Source organism: Sminthopsis crassicaudata, chromosome 6 (genome assembly GCF_048593235.1).
Source record: "Sminthopsis crassicaudata isolate SCR6 chromosome 6, ASM4859323v1, whole genome shotgun sequence".
In the NCBI taxonomy this organism is placed as follows: domain Eukaryota; kingdom Metazoa; phylum Chordata; class Mammalia; order Dasyuromorphia; family Dasyuridae; genus Sminthopsis; species Sminthopsis crassicaudata.
In genome coordinates, this window is record NC_133622.1 from 187,140,986 (window position 1) to 187,161,698 (window position 20,713).

Here is a 20,713-nt window from a genome sequence, read left to right on the forward strand (position 1 = left end):
AGAATTCAGCAACTAATCTGAGGTCACATTTAAACTCAGGAAAATGAGATTTCCTGATTCCAGATCTGGAATCCTATTCATGTAGCTGCCTAATGAACCTTTAGGGATGTGCAACTTTTAGGAGGCTATTATACTACATGATTTAATTCAATATCATCAGAAGAATAATGATGTTTAAAAATGTAAGTTTTTGTTTCTGGGAGAAACTGGGTGCCATTAAGAGTAGACAATATTCTTATTCCCTTATGCAATTCATTCTCTTTTCTTCACTCATTTGTAAGCACAGTTCACTGTCTATGTATATATTTTTGATTGGTGAGTTCTATTTACTGTCCATCCAAATGAATATCATATTCTGGATAACATATTTTTATTCACTTGATTTCTATGTGGACCATTTGGTCAAAAATATTTGAGTAACAGAGATCAAAAAGTAGGAGATTCTATAATGTTCTGAAGCCTAATATAATTAATACATTATCAGCAAACAAGAACAGGGAATCCTTCTATCTGGATCCATAAAGGCCATCCTCTATGTCAAAAGGCATCAAATACCCATTCTGTGTATTGAATGATGTAATAATCAACAATCAAACAAAATTATATAAGTTGTTACATCTTTCTAGGAACCTTCCAATAAATTCTTGATGACTTATCTTGAGAACTAATTCCTCACTGTCCTTAAAACTATTTCACTTCCAAGATGGCTCTCTCTTGTGTAGACATGCTCTGGTCCATTGCACTGCCTCGTCTTGTTTTCTCGAGGATCATTTTTATTTCCCCAGGACTTGTGATGATGAAAACAGATTTCTCATAAGACCTATCTTACATTTTCCTCCCATTTGTTGTTGTTGTTTTTCCTAGTTCCCTCTTAAGTAATATAATATTCTTTAGGAAAGAAACTACTTGGCTTTGTTAATGTATCTTCAACATTTATTACAATGCTTTGCACAGTGAGGGCATTCAATACTTATAAATTGAGTCCTTAAAGTCTCTATGGATGATCTGGCTTAAGCAATTTAATCAAGATTCCTAAAAACTTGATTTTCCCAATGCTGTTTATATTTTATGAATAGGGTTTTCCTCTATCTTCCACAGTACAGTTTAATAAATTTATATTTTAACCTATTGATGCTGTTATTATGGAATTTCTTCATTTGGCAAGTAGATTCAATATTTTATAGTTGAAGTAGTTCCTTGGCTCTTTTGGCCTCCTTGATATAGCCAGTGGCTTATTACAATTAAACCTCCTAAAGTAATGGTGATTATTTATAGCAATGTTCTATATATAGAAGTCAATATATATTTTTAAATTTTAAGCTGGAATTGTTTTTAAATGTACGTTAGCTTGTTTTCTTTTTTATTCTTTCTTATAATTTGATAATGATTTGACCTTGGCTTTAAACAAGCTGATCAGGTATGACTACAAAAAGAAAGATGATTCTGAAATTATTCCCCATATTGTAATCTGTCTGTTTCTAGCAAGATGAAGTCTACATTTCATTTTACTTAAGTTACTTCCTATTCACCATGTTCAGCAGCTACACATTTTTTTTCCTCCTATTTTTCAAAATTATGGCAACTCAAAAATAAAGAAAAATATTCACTGTCCTTCAATCTTGCCAAGCTTCTCTTCAATTTCTGCACTGATGGCAGCAGGATGACCCAAAAAGATGTACTGAGTCAGATGAATCAGTATTTCCTTCATCTCCTCAAAGAAAGTAGTATCTAGGGATGATATTTTTGTGTAACCTAAAGCAATATTGTCTTAGGTCTCTTTGTTAACCTAGCATCAAACTCTCCAATTTATTTTTGCTATCCAACCTAGTCCCATTATTACATTCAAGCCACTGAGAATTAAAGTACATGCCAACTTAATGTGAAGGATCATATTAAGTTGGAGCATAATCTACAATATTTCCATAGTGACTTTTTGGTAAATGTTTATTAAAATCCTGCAATATGGAATGGCTACATGTTTCATGAAAAGATGTCTTTTGATGCCTTTGGGCACATAGGAAAACTAATTTCAATTCTTAGGAGAACTAGTAAGCTAAATTTTCCTTTAGTTACAATTTACTTTTATTTTCTGGCTTTATATGTGCTGAGACTTTCTTCAGTAGTACACTGACTCAATAAATCTCACATTTTGAAGAGTGCCATAGTCAGTCTACAAATATTTTCCAAAGTGCCTCTGACATGCTTTTTGCTAAGAGCTGCTGCTGCATGTCCTGCATTCTCAAAGAGGACCGCCACTTTAGGGAATGATGCCATGATTTACAAGTGAATTGGATCTTAGTAAGGGAGAGCTGGGGAAAGTGAGCAGTCTCACTCTCCAGCAGGGGATACAAAAAAAAAAAAGCAGAACAAAGTCCTTTAGGAACTCACAGTTTAATGAGGGAAACAACATGCGAATCACTACATACAAACAAGCTCTATTAGAATAAACTGGAGAAAATTCTCAGAAAGAAGGCAAGGGGATGAAGGAAATACTGATTCATCTGACTCAGTTCATCTTTTTGGGTTACCCTGCTGCCATCACTGCAGAAACTAAAGAGAAGCTTTGCAAGACTGAAGGACAATGGATATTTTATTTTTGAGTTGCCATAATTTTGAAAAATAGGAGGAAAAAAAAATAGTAGTTTCCCATGTAAAGGAATTGGTTTTGTTACAGGACAGTATAAAAGGGGGAAGAATTACAAGTAAAAATGTTCGTATTGGCTTTAATTTACAAACACTTTCAAGTTTGCAAAGCATTTTTCCTATGTTATCTCACCTGAACCTCAAAACAATTCTCTGAAGTAGGCAGTTATAATTATTCCCATCAATAGTTGGAAGTCTTGACCAGGGTTACACAGACGTTCAGTTTCTGAGACAGAATTTAAACTTGAGTGTTTCTGACTCAAAGTCCAGGACTCTATCCATGGAGGCAAACAGACTTTTATAAGAATTCTCCCAAGATGTAAAGTAGATGTTAGTAATTGATAGGAAAAGTCTTATCTAGAGTTGCAGGAAAGAACCAGCAATCAACTTTCCCAAGCTGGAAGCAAATTTATAAATATGCTCTATAATTTTTGCTTTATTAAATATTGAAAGAGAAATATCACCATTGTTATTAATACAGACAAACATGATGAATTCAGTAGAAAGAAGACATTTCTAGACTTTGTGGTAGTGGCAAATGCAAAAGAAAATTTTAAAGCAGAGAAAATAAATCTGATCAAACAAGATTATTTCTGCATTGTAAAAAAATCAATTTAGATTTTCAGACTCTCAATTAAGAAGCTAAATTTTCCATCAGCTAATTTGCATTAAAACAATGGTCACAGCAAATGTATATGAAAGTTTATAAAATTTCTATGAAAACATCTTATTACAAATAGCATACTTATATAGCAAAAGGTTGATAGACACTTTACATACAATTAATTATTTCTACAACTCTATGAGATAAAGTAATTCATGTATAACATTGTTATCTTCATTCCATAAACCTTTAAGATTCAGAGAAGCTAAGCAAATTTTTGACTAAGGTCACAGGATAAGGAAAAGGATGAGCCAGATTTTGATACAAGGCTTCTGATTTCAAATATAATGTTTTACAATACCATTTTGACTAAAACAACTTAATAAAGAATAAGATAACTGCAAAAGACTAGAACATTAAACCTTAAATGACATTTTAGGTCAATTATATTTAAGTGACGACTAAAACAAAAACATATGTATGATAGGTTTTAGGATTTTCTCCAACCAACACTCCTCAACAAACCTATATTAAAATGAAAATGAAATATATGGTTTTAGTTTTAGAGATTATTTTTAGGATACTGAAATCCATTTTATGTATTTTTTATAGTGCCAAACTTCACTTCTTAATGGAAGGATTAGGCACAGTATTGAAAAATATCTCAATTAATGTGATATTTTTAGCCACACATAAAAATTCATAAATTACAAAAGCAACATTGATAAAGTAATAGGGCATATAGTGGAAAAACCTGTAGGGTAAAGGCTGTCTTTGAAAACAAAATAATAATATTAAAAACCAAAATATTCAACCGCATTGATTTAGTGAAAAAGAACTATGATGACTATGTAACTTTACTCATATAAACATGTAGTAGAGTCCAAAGAAAAAAATCTTCTAAACATTATTTTTCATCTTGAAAAAAATTTTTAAAATTATTTATATAAATAAAAAAATAAAAATTAAAAAAGCAGGCCACAATTAAAATGTTAGATCTAATGAAAAGTTGATAATACAAGCTGCTAAAAATGAATGTGAATTCAAAAAATTATTGTGATTTCCAAAGAAAGAGCTAACTTAACTAGTCAGGTCAGTAGGTTTTTGATGGAAATACTATAGAATCAAATGAGTCAAAAATGCCATACTCAGTCAATACAACACTCTCAAGTGAGGCCCAAACTAGGGGGGGAAAAAAAAACTATTTGGGAAATAATTAACAAAACAATAAAGATACAATAAAACAAGGAGGCAGCTAGGTGGCACAGTGGATAGAGCATTAGGTCTGGAGACAGAAAGACTCCTCCTTACTGAGTTCAAATCTGGTCTCAGACACATTATTTGGGTGATTGTAGGCAGGTCACTTCACACTGTTTGCCTCCGTTCCTCATCTAGAAAATAAACTGGGTAAGGAAAGAGCAAACTACTCAAGTATCTTTGTCAACAAAATTTTGAATGGGTCACGACTAAAACAAATGAGAAACAACAGCAATAATAAAACATAGACAAATAACATATTTTAAAACCAAGTTAAAATGTGGCCTTTGGGATTCCTTATATATGGCTTAATAATTCCTATTTCCCATTATAATTTCATATCACTGCTGGAGAAGAAGCAAAACAATTAACTTTATTTACACTTCATAAGATCAAAAAAGAAGATACTTACTACAAACCTACTATGCACCTTTTCCAAAATTCTCTTTTCATTTAATGCCATCGATTCTCCTTTCCTCTTCTTAATTCTCTTTTTTTCTAGCTTTTTACAAGCATACATTTTTCCTGTTGCCCGTACTTGGCAGGCACATACCTAAAGGGGGGCGGGGGGAAAGATTAATATACTCCTGATGTTTTCTAGGTTAAAATGAACATCTATTTTATTAATTTTATTTTAAAATATTTTCTTTCTTCCAAATCTATCTACAGCAACAAAGAACAGAAAATTTCAATCAAGAAGACCATTAGAAATCTGTAAGCAGGTTACAAAGGCACATTAAAATTTAAATATGGCGTATTCATTGAACTCACATTGTTCTTTCAAATACTATAAGTTGGCGACTGGGTCTGAAATCAGAAGACTAGCATTTCAGCACCATCAATGATATTTCTTATCTTACAATATAACTAGAAGCAAATTGCAATCTTCTTCAAATTCAATTTTCTCGCTAATAAAATGGGGATGAAATTCGAATTGTCCCCCTCAAAGGGTAACTGAAGGAAAATTCTAGACAAATGTGAACTATCATTATTTTAAATTATACTAAATGAAAAAGCAAAAAATGCTAAGATAGAAAGTCAATACATTTTAATTTTATTTTAGTAATTCTTTACTGCCTCTAGCATTAAATACAAATTACTCTTTCAGCTTGCCTAGCTTCTCTCTCCTTCTAGACAATTCACATGACAGTTCCTCCCTTCATCTCACTCGTATTCCGTACTCTTGGCTCCAGTTACACTGGTCTATTTCCTCACACTCTACCTCCATCCATGTCTTAGCACAGGCTGGACTGAATACCAGATACTTGCAATTCAGGCCTTTTTAACAGCCAGTCCACTATCATTGAACAGAGAGTGTCTTTCCTGGATCCCTGAGTAGTTGGTGTTCATTTCAAATGCTATTTCTTTTCTGTGCAAATTTACCTGACTCCTTCCAAATGATGAAATGTAACTTATTGAGACAGAAGGTTATTTGTAAAGGGCTGGAACTGAGCAGATGCACTTAGATAATAATGGAGCACCTAAAGCTAATTACCAATTGGACAATACTCTATTAACATATGCTTGGAGGAGGACCCAGATTATTCGGTGCTGGCTCCATCTGTGGGTGTAGACAGAGAAGTATGAGAGAGTTGAGAGGGTGGAGTAGGACAAGGGGGATCATTCTTGGTGGTGGAGAGAAAGAAAGGAGGTGTGTAGATTACTATATCTATTGCCCTGACGGCCACCCCAAAAAGACCAAGAATAAAGACTTTTGCTTATCCTGACTCTGGCTGACTTGAAGGTATTCAGGGTACTAACACGATCATTACAGTTGTTTTTCATTGTTTTTATCTCTAGTGCCTAGCAGGGTAATAGCTGCTAAATAAATATTAATTGAACTTAATACTGAGGCAAAGAAAGAACTTCAATAATATTGGAAGAATTATTTAGAAACCTATTTTTCAGGAGCTGATTTTACTTAAGTTTTATAATCTTTTAAAATCAGATAATTTAGATCTGTCTTTTGGAAGGTGACAAGAAACAGAGAGAATTTATAAGAACAATAGTATTGTTTGTGAGCAGCCCTTTTTTGTAGTGGCACAGAACTGGAAACTGAGTGGATATCCAACAGTTGGAGAATGACTGAATAAGTATGATATATGAATGTTATGGAATATTTTGTTCTATAAGAAATGATCAGCAGCATGATTTCAGAAAAGTCTGAAGAGACTTAACATGAACTGATACTGAGTAAAGTGAATAGAACCAAGAGAACATTGTGATGGGGGTTGAGGTCCCTTTAAGAACACCCCCCCCCCCCCCCCCCCGCCTTTAATTTACAAATCTTGGTCAGCGAGCTGTCCCATCCCCCAATGGATCTGAACTAACTTGAGTTTTCCTAACCCCCACAGTTTAAACCCTTTGAATTCTATTCTACACTGACCCTGGTTGAAAGCCTGCCAGGAACTTGGGGCATCACCCACAAGTCCCTTTTAGGTATAAAAGAGCCAGACTGGAGCTCTCTCTTCACAGGAGCCTTTCCCCCCAACATGGTATCCTTCCGGCCATATAAGGGTTTCTGCCCACCCAGCGACCACCAATGTGTCTTTCTACCTTTGGCTTTACTTCCACATCCCTACAAGAAACCTTTTTATCAATCTAGGTTTTCAGACCTGTAAATTCATTTACAGGGGACACTGCGCCGTCATGAGACTATCTTTGTGCTGACAAAAGGGGTTCCCCCTTTCCTATCTCTCATCAATTGCACATGGCAACAACAAGATTATATGATGATCAATTCTAATGGACTTGGCTCTTTTCAACAATGAGGTGATTCAGGCCAATTTCAATAAACTTGCAATGGAGAGAGCCATCTGTATCTAGAGAAAGGCCTATAGGAACTGAATGTGGATCACAATATAGTATTTACTCCTTTTTGTTGTTGTTTGTTCACTTTTTTCCCAGCTTTTAGATCTGATTCTTCTTGTGTAGCATGACAAATGTGGAAATATGCTTAGAAGAAGTGCACATGTTTAACATATACTAGATTGTTTGATGTCTAAGGGAGAGAATAGGGAGAAGGGAAGCAGAAAAGTTTGAAACATAAGGTTTTGCAAGGGTGAACTTTGAAAATTAAGTAGGAGAAAGCAAATACATATAAGGAGAAAACATATTAGAAGTATGGTGGTGAACCTTCTCCTGTCCTGTCCAGAAAGATTCTTTGCTCCATTTCTTTTTCTTTTTTTTACCTTCAAACAGGCAGTAGCAGCCTCATGGCATCAGTGATGGATTTGCAATGATACTGATGGTTGATCTAAAGGGAAAATACCCACACCAAATATAGGTGCTCCCAACCTCATATTCTGGCTGATTAGCTGGTAATTTTCTAGATGGCAGAAATCTTTTTTTTGTTAACTGCAGCCCCTATAGTTTTTCTGGCACCAGAATATTGAGAGTAAAAGAGATCCCAGTTTTAAAAGGATGCCAACCTCCTCATCCCAAAATTCCTCTTCAAAGCTCTCTTTTCCAGGTAGAGGGAGTATATCACAGATATACCAAAGAAGTAGACCATCTATGACAAGGCTATGGGTAGAGACAATATATGTCTTTATGACCTATCTACTCCTCTACAGATATCTGAAAGGACATCAACTTCTCATGCTAGAAAGCCCCCTTCACAAATTCCTGCCCTCCTTTCTCATTCTGAAACATAATTCAAGTATATTAAAGAAGGAGACTTGTAGAGGCAAAGGCAAGGATTCTTTCTCTATTAATGAGAGAATTGTGTTTCAAGATCACCAAAGAACCAAATTACTAATGGCAAGATCAGGCCTTGGATGAACTGCTAAATGAAGGGAAAATACTTATATTTGAAAAAAATCTCCCTCATTCCTCATTCAGTGCTAAAAAGGAAGCATTCCAAATTCTTTATCTAGCAAAGTGCCCTTTGCAGCACTCCCTTCTTGGAAAAACATACCTCAAAGATGCCAGAACAAAAGACTAATGGAAGCGTAGTCAAGCCCTTTTTAAAAAGCTTTATCTTCTCTTGGGAGAAACTTGTCTCAGGTATAGCAGACAATTAGATCATCAGTGGTACACAATGATTGTAAGTAATTTGTCCAATAGAATATAGCTTCCTTGGATGAAGAGAAAGTTTTCATTTTTATCTTCATTTCCTCAGTATCTACTAAGCTCAATGTCTGGCACATTCTTATCAAATAAAATAAGAGTCTTTTACTCATGAATAGGAAATCAGGAATTAGCACAGGAAATATGAGGTGGGGTTTCTGGCCAGGATAGATGCCTAAAAATAAGGCCTTCAAACAGCTGTCCCCCAGAAAAAACAGAATATTTCACCAACCAAAATAATGATCAAAAATCCAAATAAAACATAAAACCAGCGATAAGGCCATGGACAAGAGGAAAGAGATTAGTCAACAAAGTCAATGCCAAGTTAGGAAAATAGGCTCAGCTTCCCCACACTAATGGGTTAGAGATACATAAAACCTTCAAAACTGTATCTAAAGAGAGAAAGTACAGCAGGTTCCTCTTAGAAAATCCCATGGTGGTCAAGAAGTCCTGTAGCTTCAGCATTCTGCACCTCAAAGATCCAGGGAATCCTAACCCTAGAAGGTAAGAATTCAGGGGATCGAAGATGAGAACCATCAGGGCTAACCACTCCACCCAGAAATGATAGAGTCTGGTCCTGGCAAGAACTGGGAGATTTATTCAGGAACCAAAACTATAGAGATGTGTAAGTTAAAGAAAACAACCAGTGTAAAAAATTATTGCACATCTAACTTTCTAATAACGGCAAGCAACAACTCAAAGAAAACAATAGATTTTCCACAAGGATTACATGAATATATAGATAAAATGAAACAAGAAATAAATGAAATAAAAATTCAGAAACAAAGAACTGGAAAGAAAATAACTAGCTTAGAAAGTAAAGAGCTAAACCTTACTCAATAATTGGAATCCTGGAAAACCAAATAGCATATAAACCAATGACTCCATGAGAGAGCAAGAAATATTAGAACAAAATTAAAAGAAAAAAAAACTTGAAAAATAAGTCAGGGAGAGATAAGTTAAGAACCAATGGACTTCCTGAAAACTATAACCAATCACACCCCCCCCCCCTCAAGCCTACATATTGAAAATCATCAAACACCCAGATCTATTAAAATCAGAAATTAAAGACAGAAAGAATCCACTGTTCACCTTTTAAAAGATATCTCAAAAAGAAAAATCCCAGGAATGTCTTAGCCAAAATTTAGAGCTCCCCCATTAAAGGAATCATATTATAAGATTCCAAAAAGTTGTTCAAATACTAAGGATTATAGTCAGCATTCACACAAAACCACTTTAGATAAAAGAAGATCTTGGGGAAAAATTCCAAAAAGCAAAAGATATACAGGCTTATAACCTAAGAACAACTTACTCTGCTAAAATTAAAGATTCCTTTCTAATTCCCAGCCCCCATGAATCCTAATAGGAGATATCTGGGCTTTCCCAGCCTCCACCGGATCTGAGCTAACTTGGGCTGTCTCAGCCCCCACTCTAATGATCTGCTCAGGTTTCCCCAATCCCCCCCCCCCAAATAGTTCCTTATTTAAAAACCCACTGAATTCTATTTAATTCTAATCCTGGCTGACACCTGCCAGGAGCCAACATGGGACTCCACCCACAGGCCCCTTCACCAAAAGCCTCCCATTATAAAAAAAGGAAACTGGAGTCCACTCTTTGCAGGAGCCCCAAACATGGCATCCTTATGCCAGCCATGTCAAGGTTCCTGTCCACCCGGCACCAGCCTGGCCCTGGTCTTTCTACCTTTACCCTTACTTCCAAACCCCAAATAAACCTCTTTTATTAATGTAGGTTTTCGGGTCTGTAAATTCTTTTACAGGGAACTTTTGCGCCGCTACTAGACATCATTTAACTCTGTATCCTTGCGCCAAATTCAAAGGGATTGCAGGGGAGCTCTACCCTGTACCCCGAACCTGCCACTAGACCTCAATTAGCCCTAATTTCATTCAGATATCCCTTACCTAACTCTCATCAAAATGAGTATAATCTGAAAGGAAAATAAAATAGATCTTTAATGGGATTAAGGATATTCAAGTATTTTTGATGAAAAGACCAGCAGTAATTAGGAAGTCTTAAATGAAAAAACAAAAGTCCAAAGAAATTTTAAAACGTAAATTTGAGTAATTAGAAAAAGTTATAGAATGACAGAATATAAACATTCTAATAGTGGAAGAGAAATGAACGTCCTCTTCAGAACCTTAATGTTTTCCATGTGTATTGAAGGAGTAAAACAATGACAACATAAAAAGAATTACCAAAAGAAAAAACTCTTTATCCTGATGGAGTCAAATTTTTAAAGAAAAATAAGTACCGTAATTTATAAATTATAAATTTATTTATAAATTTCAAAAACTGAAAAAGAAAGCATGCTATCAGAATCCTGTTATGAGAAAAATAGCTATCAAATATCTAAACTAGGAAAAGATAAACCCAGAAAAAAAATTATAGGCCAATATCACTAACACTGACTTTAAAATTTTAAACAAAATCCTGCTACAATGATTTAACCAAGAAATCACTGATTATGATCAAATGGAATTTATAAGAGGGATGGCAAGGATAGATCAACAATAGTAAAACAATCAACATAATTAAGTCTTATTAAAAACCAAAATGTTCAAAACCACACAACCATCTCAATAGATGCAGAAAAAGTCTTTTTACGAAATACAATATTCTTTTATGCTAAAAACCCCAAGTATAAAAAAATAAAAGGCCCTTTCTTTTTTAAAAACTAGCAGTTAAAAAATCATTAAAACCATACTTTTCATATGCAATGAAAATAAACTAAAACATTTTCCAATAAATACAGGAGAGAAGTAAGCATTTTACTTCTCCAATATTATTTGATACAGCTATGAAATGCAAGCAATAGTAATAAGAAAAAGGAATAGAAAAAATAAAGATAAAGATAAAAATAAAGAAAAGATTGTTTGCTTATGATATGATGTCTTGGAAAATCTTAGAGAATCAGCAAAGATATTAACTGAAAATGCAGTGTAAACAAAGTTGCAGGCTGCCAAATAAATGCTCAAAAATCAATAGTACTAGCAAAATAACTGTATGTATACATATATTGTATTTAATATATACTTTAACATATTTAACATGTATTGGTCTAACTGCCATCTGGGGGAGGGGGTGGGAAGGAGGGAAAAAATTGGAACAAAAGGTTTTACAATTATGAATGCTAAAAAATTATCCATGTATATATCTTGTAAATAAAAAGCTATAATAAAAAAAATAGCATTTTTGCATAAGAAAAACAAAACACTAGAAGTAATAATACATAGCAACAGCTATTATTAATTATATGTACTATGCTATTAATATCAATATTAAAATCTAAAAATCTGATAGCATTGATTACATAGAAGGCAGTATGTAATTGCTTTCATGATTATTATCTCATCTCATTCTCACAGTAATACTGAAAAGTAGATGCTAATATTATGAGCCTTCTTGTATGAGGAAACCGAGACAAATAAAGATTAGAAGACTTGCTTGGGGCAGCTACATGATACAGTAAATAGAGCAAATTTGGTCTGAAGCAGTAATATCTCCTAGCTGTGTGACCGTGAGGAAGTCACCAAAATTATTGGGGAGGGAAAAAGAGAAGGAGAGGGAGGAAAGAAAGAGAGACAGAAGAAGGGAAGGAGTCAGGGAGGGATATCCTGCAAATTGGGAAAAACGACCAAAATGGCAATAATCAATGGAAAGATAGGTATTCTAATACATATAATTTTAGACAACAATTTGGAATTATGCAAATCCATATATTTTGAGCCAGATTATAAAATTTAAACACCCCAAGAAAGCTACTGATATAAGAAAAAAATAATCCTATATATTCCAAAATACTTGTGGTACCACTTTTTTTTTTTTTTTTTTGATAACTAAGAATTGGAAACAAAGTAGCTACCCATAAATTGAGTTACACTTAACCAAACTGTCATACATGAATGTAATGGAATATTGTTATGTTATAAGAAATGATGCATGTGATGAAAAGATGTGAATGGAAAGATCTATCTGAACTGATGCAGAAAGAAGTAAGCAAAGTCAAGAAAATATACATAGTAACACAAAAATATAAATGGAAAAAACTACCAGAATAAAAAATAAATATAATAAATTAAAAAGACTGAGCAGGATTCTAATGAAGAGATATGAAAGAACATCCTCAAATCACTCCTTTAAGGGAAGGGGTTGACAGGTTTTATAGACTATAATTACTCTTAGATGTAATAAGGCATTTTTGGTATTATGATGTAATTCAGCACAATATGATGGACATAATTCTGGTCTTTGAGTCAAAGGACCTCCAGTTTAAGTGTCCTCTGATACTTGGCATATATCAAATTCTGGGCCTCAGTTTTCTGAAATTTAAAATGGCAACTGACCTACCAATGTTACAAGGTTATGATAAAGGCACTTTGCAAAATATACTAATGTCAAGATATCTGTATCTATATGATTACAATTATTTGTTGTACATGTTTTCTTTTACTATACTGTAATTTTCTACACTGTAAATTCTATGATTTTTTTTTCACTTCAACACCCTGTATATCATTTTTCTATAGAAAGTACGCAATCAACAAATACATGTATTTTAAATATGCTCACAAATATTCTGTACAACAACTGAGAGATTATAATAATATTTCTTTCTTAACCAACTATGTTTAACAATTACAGTGAATGCTATCTAAACGATACATTTGAATATTTGAAGTCTTTTTGGTAAAAAGGCTGCAATGTATAAATTAGAATAGTCTCTTAAAAAAGATTTTGCTGTATTTCCAATCTTTATAGTAATTACTGATTTGGTTGACAAATAAGGCATGTTCAAACTAATCTGAATAACAACTGTAAGTTAAGCTGAATAAAGCTGAAATTCTATTGTATGTGAAGTTTTTATGACACAACTATATTTAACAAAAATGGAACAATCTTGAATCATGATAGATTAAAAGCTGGTCCTAAGAGAACAAATAGGAGTGGTATAATATAGCCTTTTGAGACATTTGAGATGAAATCATTTGGATATAAGGGAATAAATCCTTTGCATGATGAAACTTATTTTTACATACTTACCAAATACCTTTTATTAATATCCAATGGTGATTTTCATAGATGTTTTGGAATGCTCATTAAAAAATTAGCAGCAAAGAATATTCATTAGTTAAATCAATATTGGCCTAATATTTTCATTATAGCTGATGTTTTGCAATTCAGTTTTCATTTTGTCTCTCAAGAATTGCTGCTGATAGTTGTTCTTCCATTACTCACCTCCCCAAATCCTCCTTTTCCTAGAACTCTGTAATGTCTAAATGTATTTTTTGTTACAGGTTGCCTAGATAAAAAAAACAAAAACAAAACAAAGATTAAATTTCTTATACTATATGTCTATTTAAAACCAATCAAATTCTTGCTTGATCCTAGCTAGCTAAAAGATCAGTATCTTTCTTTGGCTAAGTGATCCTGTGGAAGAGGATACCTAAATGGTCAAATGAATGCTAACGATAATGAGCACAATGGGTGGTCAGGGTCAAGATCTAGGGAGCCCTTTAGAGGAATAATCTACAAGACATGAAGTCTTTCTAGTGGGATGAATCCTAATAAAAAAGGACCTTCCGATTTTTTCCAGGAAATTTTCAACCCATCAGTCCTTATTAGATCTAAGTACTAATAGCAGCAAATGATACAAGGGAAAAGGCTACTTCCTGAATCTCCCCCCTCTAGCACAAATAATGTAGAAAAGCTCGGCCATCCTTTTAAGGAAGGGTCAATTTATACCACTCTATTCATCAAAAAAATAGTTTGAACCCCTTTGTTTTCAAAACAGGGAATGATTTTGCTTTTATTCTTGGTATCCCCATTTATTAGCACAATAACTATCATATAATTAAGTACTTCACAAAACTTTGCTGATGGACTGGTATTACCATAGTGAAGAAGTCTTTAATATCTAATGGACTGGCCATTTCATAAGCAATTATCCTTCTGCTTGGGAGTTATTTCAAACTCAAAAAGTCCATTACAAAATTCACCAGTCTCCCAGATACTCTTCCTTTTCTCAATTCCCTAACTTTGTTGAGAGTACTGCCACCGTTGTAAGGCACTTGGGTTCTCAGTTTTGGCAGATCACCGTTAACTCTTGTGAAGCATTCACAGCACAAACCATCCCCAGGCCTTATATACCTCTTGGTCCCTGTTCTTTTCTGTCTTCCTTCCCATTATTCAAACGCTATGTTATCTTGTACCCTTATATCATGCTATAACTCTGTGTCATGTCACATGTCTGGACTATTTTAATCACCTTTTGGCCAGGCTTAGATGGGCTTTACATCTTCCTTACTGCAGGCCACCCTCTATACCAGGAATTTTCTAAATATTTTCCATTCATGATCCCTTTTTACCTGAAAATATTTTACATGGCCCCAGGTATATAGGTATATAAATTAAGTAATACTTTTCCCTCCACCCTCTCTCCTAGATGACATGGAGTCTCATACATGTTAAACATATTAAAGTATATCTTAATATATAAGATATAAATACAATATAGGTATACACATCCATACAGTTCTCTTATTCCACAAGAAATAAAATAGGTAATGCTAATAATAAATCATAATTTCAAGACCCTCACATTCAATTACAAGACCCCATATGGGATCATGAGAAGCTGAGCTCTACACAACAGCTTAAGCGATTCTCCCCAAACATCATCTCACCACCTTCCAATCTAACAAACAATTCTAGGTCCTATCACCTCCAGAATAAAAAAAAATCCTCTAGCTTTGCAGATCTCCTAGGTCCCACCCTGCCTTTTCAGTCTTCTGACTTGACTCTTTTCCCCTTATTCCACCATTCCAGACCTTTTCACTCTCACTCTCACTTTTGAGACAGGAATACTCTCCTTCTCTTTCTAGGACTTGTGGCGGACTCAGCTCAAGTCTTGTCTTCTGCATTCTAAAGAATATTTCTGTCATTTTTGTTTGGTTTTCTAAGCAAAAATAAAAAAAAGTAATTGGAATGAATCATTTTCCAAAGATCTTATAAACTCTAATTGCTTAACTGACTCACCTAGAAGGCTAAAATACATTTAAAAAAAAACACATATAACTGAACCAAGAAAAATTTTATTACTCATTTCAATGATTTCAGCACCAAAGTCTTATTACTAACCTTTAGGAATAAACAATATAAGTAATAAGGAGTTTCCTTCATAGAATTCTATACAATTATAATGACATTTACATAAAACATTAAAGGTTACTATTTCTACCATGAACAATGTAAAAAACAAAAACAAAACACATACCTTTCCAACCATTTCCACTGTAAAAATCGAGAGAAAAACAAGCTTTCTTGGTATTCCTCAAATGGTCTTCCACTTAAATAATCATGGACAACCCTAGAAAAGTATTTTACACAGTTATATCTTTCTACATTATAATTTAGCTTTATGTTGATGGATCAACACAATTGAAGAGAGCTATTTATCATGAACGAAGTGGTTACATGAAATTTTGCATAATTCAGAGAATAAAATTTATTATTCAATGAATTAAATTTGGAATCCTAACTCTCTAGTATTCATGCTATCATTGATGCTATTACACTGATACTAAAATACTCACCTGGCATTTGAGAATGCATTTTTAAATTCTTTTCAATACTTTTCAAAACTATTTGGTATTGGGCAAAAAATAAATATAATAGACCAATGGATCAAAGACTAGCAGATTTACAGATGCAAAGAATGTTAAAACTAGTTAATTACAGTATCTTCACTTTACATATGAGGGACAGAAACCCAAAGAAAGGAAACCCTCCTTTGAGGATAAATTGAGTCTTCTGTCCTATAGAACGGACAACAAAAAAAAAAACTTTTAAAAAATGGAAGAAATTAAAACTGGTTAAAAGATTGTTTAACAATTATCTCTAAAAATGGATTTGTGTATATATATATATAGTGATAGACAAAGCAATACAAGATAGTATTAAACTCACATCTCACACAATATACCTCAGTAAGTTAGTTTAATGAAACATTTAAATGTATATTAAAAAGTGCCCCAAAACAAAACCACCCACAAACAAAAAATAAGTGAAGAAAATAATACAAAGTGTGATGAGATGATTTTACTTTTCAATAAACAGAAATTGTAAAGAGAGAGATAGTTGTTCTTGATTATATTAAAAGAACTAATACAATAAAAACAACACAATGAAAAGGAGATTTTTTTGGGGGGGGGATAAATTTTAATAAAAATCTAAAGTATAAAAAGAGGTCACAATGGTCAAATTCAATTTACCTTAAACACTGGAAAAAATACTTCAGCTCATTAGTAATCACATGCAAATTAAAACAACATTGAAGGAACATCTTCTACTTGAAACTCAATACTGGTGGGTTATATGCAAACAGGCATATATCCTAGAGTCCCTCACCCTTACTTTATTTATAATTTTCCTAGTTTTGCTCTGCACTGGTTCATATAAATCTCTCTAGGTTTCTTTGAATTCATCTCTTTCATAATTTTTTATAGAATTAAATTAAATTCCATTAAATTCTTATACAATAATTTGCTAAGCTATTTTCAAATTGACAAGCACCTACTGAACTGTAACAAAATATGCCAATATAAATATATTTGTACCTGAGTCTTCTTCCTCTGCCTTTGAACTCTTTGGGACTGGTTATGCTATTGCTAGGTCAAAGGATAGGAACAATTTAGTGACTTTTGAAGTATGATTATTAATTTTCTCTTCATTCTATGCATTAATTTTAGTCATCTTTCTTAACAACACCTAATCTTGAAGATGTAATTTGTTTCCACTGACTTAATCCTCTTCAGCCTCCTAAGATGTAAGATTTGTCTCTGTTTAATAAAAAGAAATGTTTATTGAAATTCTTATCTCTACTTTATGCTTTCCAATTGCACTGGAGGAAAGATGATAGTGAATACAGAACTGATCTTGAAGCTAAGAAATCCTGGGTTCAATCTCTGATACATCTTAGGGTTGAGAACTTGGGCAAGTCCTTTAACACTTCAATGCTCCAGGAAATACTAAGTCTGTGAATTGTAGCAGGAACTTCAATTTCTTCTTCCTGGAATTTCCTGTATCAGTGAAGTCACAAATCAAATCTCTACCCCTATCTCTATCCCATCCAGTCCTTAAATAAAACAGGATGATAGGCAAAGGTGATTTAAATACTTCAATGCCTGGTCTACAGAAGAACTGACATCCTAAACTTCTTTCCCCACAAACATGGTTGACCAAAATCCTAGATATATACAGAAGGATTTATATTTGACTGACAAAGGGACTCTGTGGACATAAGTCATAAGACCTCTCATCCTTTCAATCATATGTGTATGCCTTATTTTAAAGCATCCACAGGGAGATAACTGAAAATAAAGATATAATTTATTTTCTCATCCAAATTCACAGACATGTTGGGGTGGATTCCAGGTTATGAATATCATGACAACAGGAACTTTTAGTGACCATTACTTATAAGTTCTGGTAATGGCAATATCCCCAAATAGCTGTATGATTCTCTTCACATTACATCTAATATTCATCAGTGATTGAGGCTAATGCTATCCTTCCAACAACCACAGAAAGCTATTAGGAAGACCCTAAAGTATAGATGAGAAAGCATTTTACATTTTTAATGTAAAAGGATTACAGAAATTACATGATAATGAACCATAAGCATTAAAGGACGGTAAAACTTCATCTGAGGCTAACACAAAAGCTCCCTAGGAGATCAGATTGATGAAATCCGGGCTGTTTCAATTTGCATATTTCCATAATGCTTCTATATCCTAAGACCAATCCACAAAGTCCTATATGATTTGAACCTCGGTTACCTTAGAAGTTGGTCATTGTTTTTTCCACACATGCAAAGGGATTAATTCATTCAAGGTTCCAGAAGAAGGATAAAACATAAAATAGGGAAGTTTACATTAATAAGTTATTTTCAAGCCTAAGAATAAAATGTTGGGATGAAAAAACAGGCAGAATATTGAAACAGCATAAATGACAGGACATTTTAGTTCAACTCATAAATTTTCAGTTCATTATTAATTTGTTCTTACTTTTGAGCCTATTTGCTTTCACTTAAAAGAAAAATGTTATCTTAATTTTACAATTTTTGTTAATATAACAGTGCTATGTATTCATCACTTACCTAGTACAGTCTTTAAAAAGCTCTTTGCAAGGGCTCTGCTCCACCCTCTCTTTACATTCTTTCATTATATCCTGAGGTATTTCTGGTAAATGGGCAGCAGACTTCACATAAGACAAACAAAATACATTAGTACAATTAATAAACATAAAATAAACCCTTTGCTAGCAAAAATTGTCAAGGAAGGAAGGGAAAAAGGTTAATCAAATTAACTGACTGATTATAGAGACTTTAGTTCAATTTTGGCAAAATGTAAATTTTACATAACTAAAACTAGAAACATAAAAACAGTTCCAATTAAATATTTTAAAATACATTCTGATTTTTTTACTGTTGTGAAAGTTAGCTGAAAAACAATTGTTTTTATAACTCAAAATAGAAATTTTAAACTGCAAAGTCAAAAACAGGTTAAAAAGTGTAACTAATAAAAAGAAAAATGTATAACACTCAATAAATATGAATAATTAGTACTCAATAAATGTGAAACAGTTCAGCATATGTTAATTATCTTTTGTGGGGACAAACTGTTTACATAATTCTAAAAATTATTCACTAATGTCTATATATCAACATGATAAACACAGAAATATGTTTAAAAAGATTGCACATATTTGACCTATATCAGATTGCTTGCTGTCTAGGGGAGAGGGAGGAAGAAAATTTTGCAACACAGCCTTACAAAAATGAATGCTGAAAAGTCTCTTTACATGTATTTGCAAAAATAAAATAGTATTGAAAGTATATATACATAAACAAACTTTTAGGAATTTCTCTTAATATCTTTCCTTAATTCTATTCATCAATGCTATTCTCTCATAAGCTTTATGTTTTTTTTGAAAGCACAAGTTGCGCCTTCCTTAAGCCTGATCAAAAATTCAAACGCAAAAGATAATATAATATTAACATTAAAAAGGAAAAATCTTATAGAAATTTATTCATAGAGACAACAAAAACAAAGATTAAAAACTTCCATGAATATATATTTGCTTCAGAAATTTAAAAAGTTATTGCTGGCTCCCATTCAAATATGAAGAGCTGTCAAAAAAGGATGCATAGATTTGTTTTTAAATTAAATCATTATATCTAAATTTTTAAATATTAAATTACCTTGAAAAGATGGAGGTGAGGGGTAAAGATACTCCAGGTAGAGGGGATAGCCAATAGTACAAAGATAAAGTCATAAATATCATTAAAAATGGATGACTATCTATAAAGCATGAGAAGGGGAGTAAAGTTAATAAGGTTGAAAAGGCTTATTAAAAGCTGGGGTGTCAAACTGAAAGAGTAAGTGCTCAACAGAATTTATATCTTCTCCTAGAAGCTCAAAGATTTGTCCAGAGGTAACTAGATATATACGAAACTGTTTTCTTATCCTTGGAGAAAGAAGTTGAACATTGACAGCTGGAACAACTTGGCTTTATAGTAAAGGCTAAGGATAGATTATTACTGGTATTGGACCATTGCTTCATGACTAAAGCAATAATTTTCTTGAATCTTTAGCATATGGCTCATATTCTAGTGCAATCTAATTTTAAAATTAACTTTCTGACCATGTAATACCTAAGAATTTTTCACAATGGCCCTAACACTGATGGATGATGGAAGTGATTGCTGTGAGTCTTTGAAGCATATTTCTATAGAAGTCAAGCTCAGGCAATCCTCTCAAGTTGGAAAAGCTGTTTGAACAGGCCTAGTGATGAACTATGTCATTGTCAAATGACCAGCTTACCTAAAATATAAACTGGCTCATTACCAGTAAGTTGGTCTTCACTCAACAAATGAATTTTATTGGCTAAAGGAACCAAAAAAGATTTACTATGATATAAAGAAGTTGTAATTTGCCAAGGTTTGAATAGAAGTTTTACATCGACAAAAACAAAGACCTTGTAAAATGTTAAAGTATCCATAAGAAGAAAAAAAAAAATCCAAAGTAATATAATGGAATCTGATTAGAGAGTAGATTTAGG

General features: G+C 33.1%; 1 protein-coding gene across 3 annotated transcripts in view; it reads right to left on the bottom strand.

Moving 5' to 3' along the window:
- Positions 1-20,713, bottom strand: part of GRK4 (G protein-coupled receptor kinase 4) — a 119,087-nt gene that overhangs the window by 36,449 nt on the left and 61,925 nt on the right. For all 3 annotated transcript variants that reach the window (XM_074275006.1, XM_074275008.1, XM_074275007.1), the window contains exons 5-8: positions 18,750-18,850; positions 15,867-15,959; positions 13,829-13,892; positions 4,917-5,057 (exon numbers count right to left, since the gene is read on the bottom strand). In XM_074275006.1, coding sequence (XP_074131107.1) covers positions 4,917-5,057; positions 13,829-13,892; positions 15,867-15,959; positions 18,750-18,850 — 399 coding nt within the window. The remainder of the gene's footprint in view (positions 1-4,916; positions 5,058-13,828; positions 13,893-15,866; positions 15,960-18,749; positions 18,851-20,713) is intronic.